We start from the raw sequence: 14,151 nt of genomic DNA, 5'->3' as shown, positions 1-14,151 counted from the left end.
TCTGTTTAATGTATCCATTTGTTCAAAAATATGGCCTTTGGAGTTAGTATAAGCTACTAAAAAGGGGTGATGGGGAACATTTATCGCACCCCGCCGTATGACAGAAGCCCTGCCCCTCCGGCACCACTGGATACATCAAGAGACTTATGCCTCCTGATGTATCTGGCAGATGGCTGCTCAGGTGGGCAGAATGATGGGCAAAAAGCTTTGCGCAAAAACCATGCAAATACTTGCATGATCTAGGTAATGCTCTGATGTGGAGCAGGAGCATCGCCCCCCCCCCCCCCATATCTTTTACTCCAACGTACAGAAATAAAAATAAATAAATCAGAGGCAGGACGAGAATCGAACGAGTCACTGTATATGATGAAACATTTTGTACTATTTAATAATTTTCAATATTTATCTTTTATTGATTCTAAATGACATCTGTATTATAGTCTAGAGATACATACTCAGCTCTGCTTCCTTCCAAGCTGAAATCTCCCAGCATTATTTTCTGTTTAGGTATCTGTCAGATATTCTGATAATTTCCTTGGAATTTTTCCCTGTGCACATTTATGTGAGTATGCAAAGCTAGCTGTCCCACTATATTATAGGAGCTTAGATGTTAGGTTTATGCCTCAATAAGTTTGTGACCTGTTTTTAACAGTTACCATTGTTACTATGAATGTAGATGTGTACTATAATACGGACTGTGGAAGACTTTACAAAATTTCTCCATTTATCATGTAGATTTACTATATTCATAAGCAATAAATAGTTTATTTAGGTAAAATGTTCTTAGGTTTCATTTTTCTTTTCAAAAAAGTATTTTACTTACAGATTGACACTAAATTGTCTTTAAAGTTTGTCCTCTTTTCAAAGTGTAGATGGAAGAAAAAAACAGACAACTACAAGAACGTTTGGAACTTGCTGAACAGAAGCTACAGCAAACTATGAGAAAAGCGGAAACATTGCCAGAAGTGGAAGCAGAGCTTGCGCAGAGAATAGCGGCCCTTACTAAGGTAATGAAACTTTGGAAAGTTCAGATCAAAAAACTTTTTTTTTTTATTTGCTGTGCCAAATCTGCTAATTTTCAAGATTGTGGATATTTATTCATGACAATACAGATTAACTATTAAGCATATTTTATTAACTATATTTAAAAAATGGGGGAGATTTATCAATCTGACTATGCCAGAATTCTGGAGTCATTGGCACCTGAATTGGCTTGAGCCACATTTCTTTAAGTGGTTTGGACTATTTTCGGGCAGTTTCGCAAAAAAAAAAGGCATGAAGAATGGAAACGTGGCTTAGTCTGTGTGCCGGAAAATCCAGTCAGAAACTAGACGTGCTAAAATAGTTGGTTTAAAGTAGACTCCAAAATCGTAAACTACTCCAGATAAATCATCCAGCATGATATGTCTGACAATAATCCTGTGTAGTTGAACTTTGCATTGGTCTAGGCATTGACACTTTTATAATTCTTCCCAAATTTTAGGATAATTTCTTGTTTCTATTTAATTTGCTCATGAGAAATTTACTCTCTTTGTTAATTATTCACTTTATAATGTGTTGTGTGTAATAATTAGCATTAGTTACACATTTTGTTAATAAGGGACAGATTAGGAGACACAAGAAGGTGTCTATGGCCCTTACACTTTGTATAAACTGTATTTTCTCTTGTATTTGGCCAGCAGACTTAATTCAGCAAATTGGTGTGTGCATAATGATAAGTTTGATACATCTTGATAAAATAATGTACATGCCTTTAATGAATTGGGCACTTTAATTTCTACCTTGTAAGGAAGATGAAACTTTGCTGGAGCAATTTGGGACAGAGATCACTTGAAAAGGAACCCGCCAAAACCCCTTGTGAATGGAGCAGTCTTCATGAATGACCACCGCTCCATTTACTTTACTTTTATGTTGGACTGTTATATTAAAGTGAACCTGTCACCACATTTTTCGCAAATGGAGCTAGCGAAAGGTTCTCCTAGAACCCTATTAGGTAAATGCCACCCTTCCTTCACATCATCATAAAATCAAATTTATCTTACCTGGCATGCAACCAGATGCAGCAGTGAGTCAGAGGTAGCCTGTCCTGCTAGGCCAAATCCAGTGGCCCCTCCGGTCCTTATTCACTTCTACTCCTCCCTATGCCTCTTTCTCGCCATTTAGCACTTCTTGTCATGTGATCAGGTTATGTCTTCGAAGGTCCTTTACTCACTAACGTTTTCAAAATCAACACCATGTATGTATCTGATCACTTGAAATCACAGCAAGCTTGCTTGAAGGGTTATGGAGGAGCAGAAGTGAGTGATGGTGTCCGTTAGTTAATAGGTCTCTATGAGAACCTGTCACTGGCTGTATTTGTTAAAATTTGGTTCCCTTTAAGTAGGTGAAAGGAGCAGTGGTGATGCACATGTATGCCTACTGCTCCATTTACTTGTATGATAAGGCAATACAATAAAAGTAACTGGAATGATAGTCACCTGGTGAACCTGCAGGTCCCCATAATCATGTCCAATCTGTGTACAGGTCATAATTGTCTTCAGTGCAAAAAAACTAAACTGTTTAATCCTATTTAATGTATAAATGTCTTATTCGTAACTCATTGCATGCATTAATGATTTCCATTCAGGACAAATCCTGTCTATTTAGCCTATAAGTAGTTGCCATTTAGTGGAGGTCCCTCAGTACCATTATCTATTTATAAGAACACAAAGTCCCTGTAGAAGAAAATTACATTTTGTAGACTATGTCTACAGACAATTGATTGCCAGGAATGATAATGTCATGATGACTGCACAAGGTAGTTACATAGGGCTGTGATATAGCACTAAAACTAAAAATGTACCATTAACTTATCAGTAAATGCCTTTTGGTATTTTAGAATGTCTGGCTACATAACAATACAAATGTCCTCAAATGTAGAATAAGGTAGAAGGATAGCAAACATGACTTCTGTAGTTCATAGAGGGAGTAAGCCTGTAAAGGTCATGATGCAGCTTCTCAGACTATGTCTATAAAGATCTAATTGCTAACGCTGTGGAATGAGTCAAGAAGTGCTCTCTCCAAGGCAACCACTCAATTACCAAGTGCACATACCACTTACTGATCTATCAGATGGGACTAGTAAACAAAGTAAGTATTGAAACATTTTGGGGATTTATATGAAATTGGGAACTTTATTGCCCATTAGCAGTTTTCCTGCATCTCAGTTTTTTAACATACAATAGGAATATAGGGGAAAAAACTATATATATATTATTAAATATTACATTTTATATATATATATATGTATAGTATAGTGAGGTTTGTGGTGAGTCTCACAGGGGACAGAAAAAAGAAGGCCCCTAGCTTTTTTTTTACTTAGAAATCTTTATTGTTTTTAAAAAATTTAAACACACACAATATATGTATCAGTGAAGTCACTTGCATCTCTTAAAAATCCAACATATCCACCAACACATAAGGTATATACTCGAGTATAAGCCGACCCGAGTATAAGGCGAGACCACTAATTTTACCACCAAAAACTAGCAAAAACTATTGACTCGAGTATAAGCCGAGGATGGGAAATGCATTGGTCAAAGACCCCCCCAGTATATAGCCAACCCGCCCCCTATAGTATACAGCCAGCCCAGCCTGCCCCCAGTAGTATACAGTTTGCCCCCAGTAGTATACAGCCTGCCCCCAGTAGTATACAGTTTGCCCCCAGTAGTATACAGCCTTCCCCCAGTAGTATACAGCTTGCCCCCAGTAGTATACAGCCTGCCCCCAGTGGTATACAGCCTGCCCCCAGTGGTATACAGCTTGCCCCCAGTGGTATACAGCTTGCCCCCAGCATAAAAAAAAAAAAAAAACATATACTCACCCTCCGGTGGTCCCGATGTGCAGCGCTGCTCCCCCGATGTCCGCGCTGCTTGTCTTCAGGCGTCCGCGCCGCTTGTCTTCAGGCGTCCGCGCCGCTTGTCTTCAGGCGTCCGCGCCGCTTGTCTTCAGGCTTCTGCGCCCGTCTTCTTTCTCCTGCTAGGCGCCGCCATTGCTCTCTCCCAACCGGCGCCTAGTATGACGCAGAAGAAAGACGGGCGCGGAAGCCTGAAGACAAGCGGCGCGGAAGCCTGAAGACAAGCGGCGCGGAAGCCTGAAGACAAGCGGCGCGGAAGCCTGAAGACAAGCGGCGCGGACGCCTGAAGACAAGCGTCGCGGACATCGGGGGAGCAGCGCTGCTCATCGGGGCCACCGGAGGGTGAATATATAAGTTTATTATTTTTTAAGTATTTTTTACGGTATTGACTTGTGTATAAGCCGAGGGGACGTTTTTCAGCACATTTATTGTGCTAAAAAACTCGGCTTATACACGAGTATATACGGTATATGTGATACCAATACTCCCTCTCCCCTCACTTCCCCTGGCAGAAGGAAACGGAGAGGAAAGAAAAAAAAAGGGTCAGGGTACAGAAAAAATAAGGTCCCCTAGCTTTAATAAAATATGGTATTCTGTATTGTTGTTGGTGTGGTTGACCATGATTTGTTTGTGAATTGCAGCTTTTATGTGTTTTTTTTAGATTGTCACAATAATGTATTAAATAGTTTTTAAGAGAATTCAAAGTCCGTTCATTGGGATTCATTTTGAGCACACTTTGTATAAATAATAGTACAAGTGATCACAAGAAATGTTGTAATATGTCTCATCGCAGCAAAACACTGTTCATACTTAATCTTATCATCCTACCTTCCTACTGTCACACTTTATGAACTACTGATTTTTATCAAGTTTTTTCAAAGAATAGGTAGATTTTTAACTAAATTCAAGCTTAATTAGGAGTATACACAAAAAAAATGGTTCCCATCTTTGAACGATACATGAAAAAACTACAATTAATTTTTTCATAAATTACTGTTCTAGTCAAAGACAAGGTGCAAAACTTTAATTCTTTACATACCTAGAGAATATTTCATTTGATAATTAAGCTCTGTAGGAAAGTAATACACAAACTTTTTGTAAAGAATTAATTAATTTGAAACTTTATCAGCTTCTTCTTACCTGTCATCAGAGGAGTAAAAGCTGATACATAACAAAGTTCAAAAAGCCAGAAGGAAGGATGAAAAAAACAGGACAAAGAAATATGTTTGCATTTAACATTTAAATTGCATTAAATTAAATGTATTACAAAGTTTACTACTGTATTTTTCGGACTATAAGGCGCACAAAAAAAATCCTTTGATTTACTCAAAATCAAAGATGCGCCTTATAGATCAGTGCACCTTATATATGAACCGTACTTACAGACAATAGCTGCCTTGAACTGTGCACAGGTCTGCCACCTGCTGGTCATTCATCCTTATAATCAGGTGCGCCTTATAATCCGGTGCGCCATATATATGAACCTAGGCATTTTAGCAGGCATTTATTGATGGTGCGCCTTATATTCCGGTGGGCCTTTTAGTTCGAAAAATACTGTACAATAATGATTTAGGCTTTTTGGCTACAATGTGGTCTACTTATAATATACTGGCAGCACGTTGTAGTTCACTGTGGTTCCCAACATACCTTCATACTTCTATCTACCATGCCATTTACAAGATATTCCCAGTTTAATCTTTATGCTACTTAGCCAGTTGGTGCAAAAATGTTGTGTCCTCAGTACCCAGAACACTGCTTGATCACCCTTAATTATTCCATTCACCCAGTTATTATTCTTATTCCATTCACCCAGTGCTTCTCACAAACCAAATATCTTTCTTATCTGATGGAAAGGATAGTAGTCCAGGCAGGAATAGCTCAGGGTGCTCATGACATGACCTTAGTGCACCAACTGCCTCATAGGAAATTCTCCGAAATGCCATAATGGACAGAAATAAAAATGAATATTTGAAATCTTAGTTCATTACTCTACTACATGTACCGGCATTACTCTGTACCTGTCACAAAGCATGTCCGTAACATTCATGCATCTGCCTGGAGTTACCAGAGAAGAGCGTTAACTCTTCCTAATGAAAAAATTACTCAGTGGCACAGTAACATTTCTGAAAAGTGGCAAACAGAGGGACACACAAGACTGTGGTCACCAGTTTTCTGTTTTCTTGTCTTTCACTTTTTCACTCAATGTTCACTAGTGTCAATACTTGACTGTGACCTATTTACCTAAATACTTTGATGGAAGCCATTACATCTTAGCAGTCAGTAACAATGAAGAAAAATAAAAAAAAGTGTTCCTCATGATTCTGTATTCTGGAGCCCTGTTCACATTTCCATTAATTGGTCTCTGCTTGTATTTATGTCAGTGTGTGCTGCTTCCTTGATGGAAAAAATAGGAACTACATTCTTGCTCTCAAGGGAGCAAAATCCCCCCCTTGGATCTCATTAATGTCAATGCAGTCCATTAGGATTTACAGGTATCTGTTAGATATACAGGAGCTTCCATGATAGCTTTCATCCAGTAACAGATTAGAAACAAGTAAATTGACAATGAAACAAATTAAAAAACAATGAGATCCTGCCTATGACAATAATAAAAAGGGTGTAAACCCTGAGGCAGAGCATGAATGTGAACAGAACTTGAGGAATATTGCACCAGAAATTGGCACTCGCATAAAAAAACACATCATTTTGTTATTTTAGCCTTCAATTACTTCACTTTTCTATTTAGTTCTTTATTAATTTTTGTCCGTTATTGCTAGAATTTGCATTGTCACATGTTTTTTCTTTTAAGCATCTTGTGCCATTTTCTTTAATCTTTCGTGGCCTTTTATTCTGGTTTTATCAACTTTGTCCCTCTCCTTTTCCTTGACTTGTTAGTCTGATGCAACTTCTTCTACCTCATCTGATGATTATCAATATGTTATGGAAGCTAAGCTACAAGAAATGACCTCCATACGTAGGAAGGTAGTCCTACAGGACTTTACTTTCTGTTGCTGATTAGAATCCATCTGATTTTATTTTCATTTAATCCTTTGTTTTTTTTATTTTATTTTATACTTTAATTATTGATAATCAACCATCATGCAGTAAAGTGCTTTAGGGGCTTATGATTTCCAATACGAGGTTTGTGTTCAAACCATGAACAGGCTGCATGTTACATTTGGCTGACTTCATTGCTCATAAATAAACCCAAAGTACTGCTAGTGCTTGGATGTCGCAGGCCTCTATTAGCTGACACATTTCAAGCAATGCTGTCCAGCTGCCTGCTTCTACACTATTATTTTACTAGAGTGAGTTTGCAGTTAGTAGTAGCCTGCTTTTGTCTTGTACCTTTCTTGAGGAACTCCTCAACTACATAATTACTCATATTTCAAGTCAACTCCTTGTGTTTTTTGCATAGGCAGAGGAAAGACATGGGAACATCGAGGAAAGAATGAGGCATCTAGAAACACAGCTTGAAGAAAAGAATCAAGAACTTCAGAGGGTATGTATAATAGTTCAATATAGTGTGAAATAAATGGTACTTATTGCTGTTTGGCTTACAACTGAATTTTGTATCCTCAAAATTAGGCTCTATTTTTATCACTGTATTGGGCGCCATGATCTGTGTTTTACCGCAGAGCTACCGAGCCATGTGGCCTTGCCACAAAATAAAGAGCAGGACCTGGTTTTGGCCTCATTTTCCTATGGAGAGGGGAGGAACGCTCTCCCTTCCTTCTCCACCCGACCGTGTTCTTCGCCCAGGTTGTGTGCACCTCTATCAATGACAACTATTTGCACCATTTAATACTTGTCATTAACTGATGTAGTTGGCATTTACTCTCTAGCAACCATCAATCACCACAGCAATCAGTGCTGTTATTTTTCAATCCCTACTGTCCCTCTCTTCTTATTAGCATAGACAGTCTATTGTCAGACAGTTGCATTGCAGTATATTGTAGTGATTAGACCATGTGAAATTCAAACTTCATAACGGCTCATTCACACATGCGGGCATGTGATATCTGTCTATATTGTGCCCGCATCTGGTTTTGTTATATTTAGATGTAATCCGTGTGCCGTCCTTCTTTTTTGCAGATCCATGGCTTCCATGTAAGTTCATAGTCTGCATATGAGAATAAAATAGAGCATGCTGAAATTTATTCACACGGTCTGCACATCAATGAAAACAAACAGACATGTGAAAAGACCCATAGAAGTCAATAGATCAGTTTGCTATCTCCAAAAAAATAAGGCCTTAAGGGTTTGAAAAAAAATAGTAAAAATAAAAAGGTAAAGTGATCAAAAACTCATTTCACATCAGCACATAAAATAACACCTTACTCACCTTCTAGAAATCTCTGTATAAATGTACTGACCAAAAGAATAAAGGGTTTCATTTGAGCCAGTGAAACAAAAAAAAAACAGAGCCTGTAAAAATATGGCGCTACAAAGTTTTTGGTTAATTTCGTCACAAATTTTTTTCTAGCTTTCCAATACATTGCAAGAAATATGAAATGGTGCCTGGAGGAAATACAAATTGTCCTGTTGAAAACAAGTCCTCATACATATCAGGGGAAAAATAAGAAAGTTCTGGCCTTTGGGATGAGGGGAGCCGAAAACAGAAAATGCTAAAGCCTACGGCGTATGAAGATGTCCCCGCACTTCTGGCACTGCCGGATACATTGAGAGGTTCCTCTTGATTTATACGTCGGCCGGACTGTGCAATGCTTATTTTCTACCTGGCATAGAAATATATGCAGAATGCGAATTTTAATAATGAAATTTCGCCAACTTCAGCGAGTGCTCAGGTGCGGGACCGGAATGGCATGGAGATGGAGTGAATGGGGAAATAATAATTTCAGGGCTTCTATGCAGTTTTAATGGCATAGAAGCCCAAATAAATGTCCCCCATATTGCCTAAAGGTTACTCTATATTTCACGAGACTTAACTCTGTCAGACTAATAGATGACTTATGATACCTGAAGCTTTTCTATGTCTTAAGTTTTTTTTCATTATATCATGTAGGCTCGTCAAAGAGAGAAAATGAATGAAGAACACAACAAAAGGCTTTCTGATACAGTAGATAGACTTCTTACAGAATCCAATGAACGCTTGCAGTTGCACTTAAAAGAACGAATGGCTGCACTAGAAGACAAGGTAACTGCTGCTAATTTTGTATTGGAGCTTATTTTTTCCAAGAGACAAATCTCCTTATAGTAAAATAGTCTTGCAATCCCTATTAAACAAATCCGGAGCATCCATTTTTAGAACTTTATATTGAGTTGATTCACAGCCTGATTATCGATCAACAAAAGTTATTAGAAGGCCACGTAATACAAGTAGTTTTTAAAAAGTAAAAGCATACCAGAAGAGCTAGCGTACATTTAAAGGGGTTTTCCCATGAAACAAGTTAGGCCCTATTCACAAAACAGGGCCTAACTTCCTGACTAGTGGTCTCCCACAAATCAAGAGAACAAGATCTACCCTACTCAGACCCCTTGTTGCTTCCCGAGATGCCCGGAGCAGCCAGGGAAAACCCCTTTAAACTTGAATATAAAGTTTCCATTGGGCAATAATGTCCACCATTCGTACGCCTTCTTTTAGAATGGTTTGCTATGATCTATCGGAAACGGATGTACCAGGAATTTAGCGTAAAGTCTAAACAGACAATAAATGCTTCACACATTAGATCTTACTGTCCGTGTTCATAATATCCCAAACAATTCATTGACTATAATGCACAAACCTCCTATAAAGTTTTGTAATAAGCAAAACCATCAGCAGGATAATGGCACATGGCTGTACATGTAGAACATGCGGCCAGTGTCTGCTTCTTGTCACGTCTAATCTATACTCACTTTGGTGGAAACACCTGGAATAATCTGATGAAGCATGCAAACTAAATATCACACAAAACACTGATTAATGTGTACAAGTCAGTGTAAAGAAAAGAAATGTTGAGCGGCTTCAGAAGCATCATGTAACTTTCCATCAGAAAAGCCCCCAAGGAAAATGGTCTCCTGATGTTAGAACAGTCCATTCTTCCAGCTGCTACACAAAGCCAGGACCTGATATATTCCTGCTGAACATGATGTAAATACCATTTACTAGTAAATATTCAGATTGATTTGAAGTGCTATTGTCCAGATTTATTCATCGGGAATGTGTCACCAGTTTAACTAATGATAAAGATATCATTTTTTTCAAACCTGTACATATTTTCATAGTGTATATTTTATTTTGTATCATGATTATGGAGCTGTTATCTTGCCTGAGCTATATTAGCGGCATCTAGTACTTTGCTTTACAGCAGCCTTATCACCATGGGCACCAATAGTCTGGGGATGACTCGCTGAAATCTATGGCATGCAGATGTAAAGAAGATGTAACTGTGTTAGATTTAATTACTATGGAGTTGTTACATTGTGTTGTAATTAGAGATAAGCGGACCTCCCTTTGGGTTAAGCTTTTTGGGTTCGACTGCCCAATCTTGCCGTATTGCCTGATTGAGGCCATGGCTATGATTGGCCAGGGGGAGTTCCCCTAGCCAATCATAGCCAAGTCTAGTAGCTAGGGGTGTTCATCTGCCATATTGGCTGCCATATTCATCCACCAATCGACCGAACCTGAACACTGAACAGGAACGGGAGCTCTGCTCACCTCTAATTGTAATGCTATCTGTCTTGTCTACAAACCCTGTAATTTTAAGACTTTAGACCCCTTACTTTATATATATTTATCTTTATTCCCACACACAGTTAATAATTGTTGCCTGAATTGTCACACAATTGCTCATTTATTTTCCACTGAAATAAACTGTTTAAGTGTCCTTTTTTTCTGTTTTTGCTCATATTTACTATTTTTTGGTCTTTTGCAGAATATTTTACTTCAGGACTCAGAAAATTACAGAAAACAATTAGAAGAATGTTTACATGACAAAGTAAGTGCGGTATCAATTTTTCATCACATCATAAATGTATATACACTGGGGCAGATTTATCAAACTGTTTATGATATCATTCATGTGCATGGTCATAATGTGCACCAAAAACTGTCTGTGCCATATTTATCAAAGGTTTTAGACAGTTTTCAAGCACTTTTACTATTAGTAAGACAAAAGGGTGGGCTGATGTAAAGGGGCAATGGCTTTTCTCCAAAAAATCTATGCACCAAAAAAATGCTAATTATTTTTTAGAATTTTGTCCCAATTTTCTGGTGTAAACTAAGCCAACTAATAGGAGGTGCAAAGTAGAACTAGACAATCTTTTACTACAACAGATTTATCATCCAGCATTAGACACTTTAATAAACCCTGTTGAGTCTAACGCTGTACTTACCTTATGACACTTGATAAATCTGCCCCAATATGTATCATAAAAACACAACTCAATAAATGGCCAAACTTTACATTCAATATGTTTTTAACATTTTTTTTTACAAAGGAGAGATTAGCAGAAGAAATCCAAAAACTTAGAGCAGAGCTTGACCAGATGAAGCTGCGAACTGGGTCATTAATAGAACCAACTTTAACAAGGTATTTTATGGCGAAATGAAGGTTGAGGTAGAAAGGGCTTTCAATTTGGGAATGTATTGGGGTGAAGTAATAGATTTTTAGTTGTTGTTACACACGCAGTCTATTTGGATTTTCATTTGTATTCTTCCTTAAAGGGGTTGGCCACTTTACCTCATGTTTTTTGTAATATGTTTTGGGGCAGGATATTAGGTAATTTACCAAATAAATATATTATATGTGCACAGCTTTTATGATATGTAAAGTGAAGCCTCCTGTATTTTAACTCATCAGCCAAATATTCCTGTCCATAAAATGGCTGCAGATGGAGGGTCATGTGGTCTATTCATGAACAATCGCCCTGACAGGACCTTATGAAAGTTTTAATGAATATAAGATCAAGGTCTTGGCAGGGCAATTGTTCATGGCCAGATAGAGATCACATGACCCTCAATCTGTGGCCATTTTATGGACAGGAATGTCTGGCTGATGAGGTAAAGACAGGAGGCTTCACTTCACATATCAAGAAAACAGAGCAGAACTATTAGTAGATGTATATTGGTAAATTACCTAACATCCTGTCCACCACACGTACTCACACTTTACAAAAGACATGAGGTAAAATGGCCAACCCTTTCAACCTGGTTCTGCCTGCGACAATAAAATATACGAAAATATAATACAATAGTAACTTTAAGTGATTTTAATATTATTTTAGTATCAATTTCCAAATTAGAAAAACTAAGTTCTATACAGTAGATTGCAAAAAAACCCACTTTATTTGAAAAATCCTAGAAAAATGTAAATAATTATATAACCCTAAAAGTAAAAGTCTGTTAACCCATAATGTCTGCAAGATACTACAACACTCAGACATGATCATTAAGGGGATAACACTTCCAAAATATGATAGTTTTGTTTTTTTCATAGGCCTCACTTAGACACTTCAGCAGATTTGAGGTACTCGGTGGGTTCATTGGTAGATTCACAGCCTGATTATCGATCAACAAAAGTTATTAGAAGGCCACGTAGGGGAAGAATGGGAATAAGACGTGAAGAACCTAAGGTATGTAATGTTTCTTTCTATGCATTTTAGATTTTCTTTAAATCTTTAGATTTTGATGTCATCTTTATATCGTTGTGATCTTGTGTTTAGTGTAAAAGACAACTTAAAGGACATCTCCCACCAGAATGAAAGATTGTAAACCAAGCACACTGACATGGTGTCTGACTGGTATCTGACTGACAATGACTGGTGTGCGCCCCCTCTGGCAGGATCCATTCTTACTTAAGCATCTTATTCTGGCTTTTAAAATTATGAAAATGAGCCCGAGGGGCTCCAGGTCCAGGTTGTTAATGGAGACTGGAGACCCCCAGGCTCATTTACATAGTTTTTAATACATTTTTCTTAAAAACCAGGGCATAAGAAGTGTCAATGAGAGCAGATCCTGCCAGAGAGGGCCCACACCAGTATGACAGTGTGCTGGGTTTACAATCCTTCATCCTGGTGGTAGATTTCCTTTAAAGGTGTACACAATAGTTCCATACAATGGCCTCAGGATGTAATACTGTCTAAAGACAATGGTCTTTCCTGGCTCATTGGAACTTGAAACTTACCTGCAGTTCCACAAACTGTAAAAAATCCCATGTAATACTGTGAAAGACTGTAGTATGACAAACCTCTACATGACCATTACAATCTATTAATGACCTCAGCAGTGATGTTTGCACTGGCATGATACATGGATTTATGTCAGTACTGCATCAGAGTAACCAGTGACAAGTAAGGACACCCCTATTAAAAGGGGCAGGTGAGTAAAGGGCTTTTGCAGATGCTGCTGTTTTTTTATTTTTTACTGTTTATAACTGAATATAAGCCGAGTTTTTCAGCACAAAAAAATTAACATTGTACTCACCTTTCCGACGTCCCCTGTAGGTGCTCATCTGCTTCCGATGCTCTGGTGCCTCCTTAAGTCCTTCAGGTCCTCTTCGGGTTCTTCCATTCCTCTTTGGCTCCTCTTCGGGTCGTTACGCTCCTCTTCCGGTCCCCTCTCGATGTTAGCGGCTCACAAACAATGACGTTGGTGCAGTGGCTGGGGTAATTGTGTGCCAAGTGTAAAGACCCTAAGAGGAGCAGAACGATTCCAAGAAAAGCCGAAGAGTAGTTGAAGGACTCAAATGATCCCAGGAGGCACCGGAGCATCGTAAACAGAAGAAGACCTACGGACATAGGAAAGATGAGTACAGTGCTAATTTTTTTACTATAACTCGGCAAGCAAGCTATATACTACAGGGGGCTGGCAGGCTATATACTACAGGGGGCGGGTAGGCTATACACTACAGGGGGCTGGCAGGCTATATACTACAAGGGGCTGGCAGGCTATATACTAGAGCGGCGGGCAGGCTATATACTGCAGTGGGCTGGCTGGCTATATATTGGGAGGCTGTGACCAATGCATTTCCTACCCTCGGCTTATACTCGAGTCAATAGGTTTTCCCATTTTTTTGTGTTAAAATTAGGTATCTCAGCTTAAACTCTAGTCAACTTATACTTAAGTATATTTAATGTGTATTTGCCCACCTTGCACAGTAGCTGCCAGTCTGGCTGATTGTACAGCTACCCATCATGTGCAGTAGCTGTACAGTTGTCCTATTCTTCTTCTTAATGTGGTTCCTTGGATGAATGCAGTGAAACCTGTGTGCCATTCCAAATATGAGGGCATCAGAAAAATCTAATCAGCTGAC

General features: G+C 38.5%; 1 protein-coding gene across 7 annotated transcripts in view; it reads left to right on the top strand.

The window, feature by feature from the left end:
* PPFIA2 (PTPRF interacting protein alpha 2) overlaps positions 1-14,151 on the top strand; it is a 212,031-nt gene that overhangs the window by 146,417 nt on the left and 51,463 nt on the right. For 6 of the 7 annotated variants that reach the window (XM_072146496.1, XM_072146495.1, XM_072146501.1 and 3 more), the window contains 6 exons: positions 873-1,007; positions 7,314-7,397; positions 8,922-9,053; positions 10,774-10,836; positions 11,339-11,430; positions 12,337-12,472. In XM_072146496.1, the coding sequence (XP_072002597.1) occupies positions 873-1,007; positions 7,314-7,397; positions 8,922-9,053; positions 10,774-10,836; positions 11,339-11,430; positions 12,337-12,472 (642 nt within the window). Of the gene's footprint in view, positions 1-872; positions 1,008-6,790; positions 6,878-7,313; positions 7,398-8,921; positions 9,054-10,773; positions 10,837-11,338; positions 11,431-12,336; positions 12,473-14,151 lie in introns of all 7 variants that reach the window. The other variant, XM_072146502.1, reaches the window with a different exon arrangement.

Source organism: Engystomops pustulosus, chromosome 4 (genome assembly GCF_040894005.1).
Source record: "Engystomops pustulosus chromosome 4, aEngPut4.maternal, whole genome shotgun sequence".
Taxonomy (NCBI): domain Eukaryota; kingdom Metazoa; phylum Chordata; class Amphibia; order Anura; family Leptodactylidae; genus Engystomops; species Engystomops pustulosus.
Note: the sequence above shows the minus strand (reverse complement) of the source record. Positions and strands in the feature narration are given on the sequence as shown.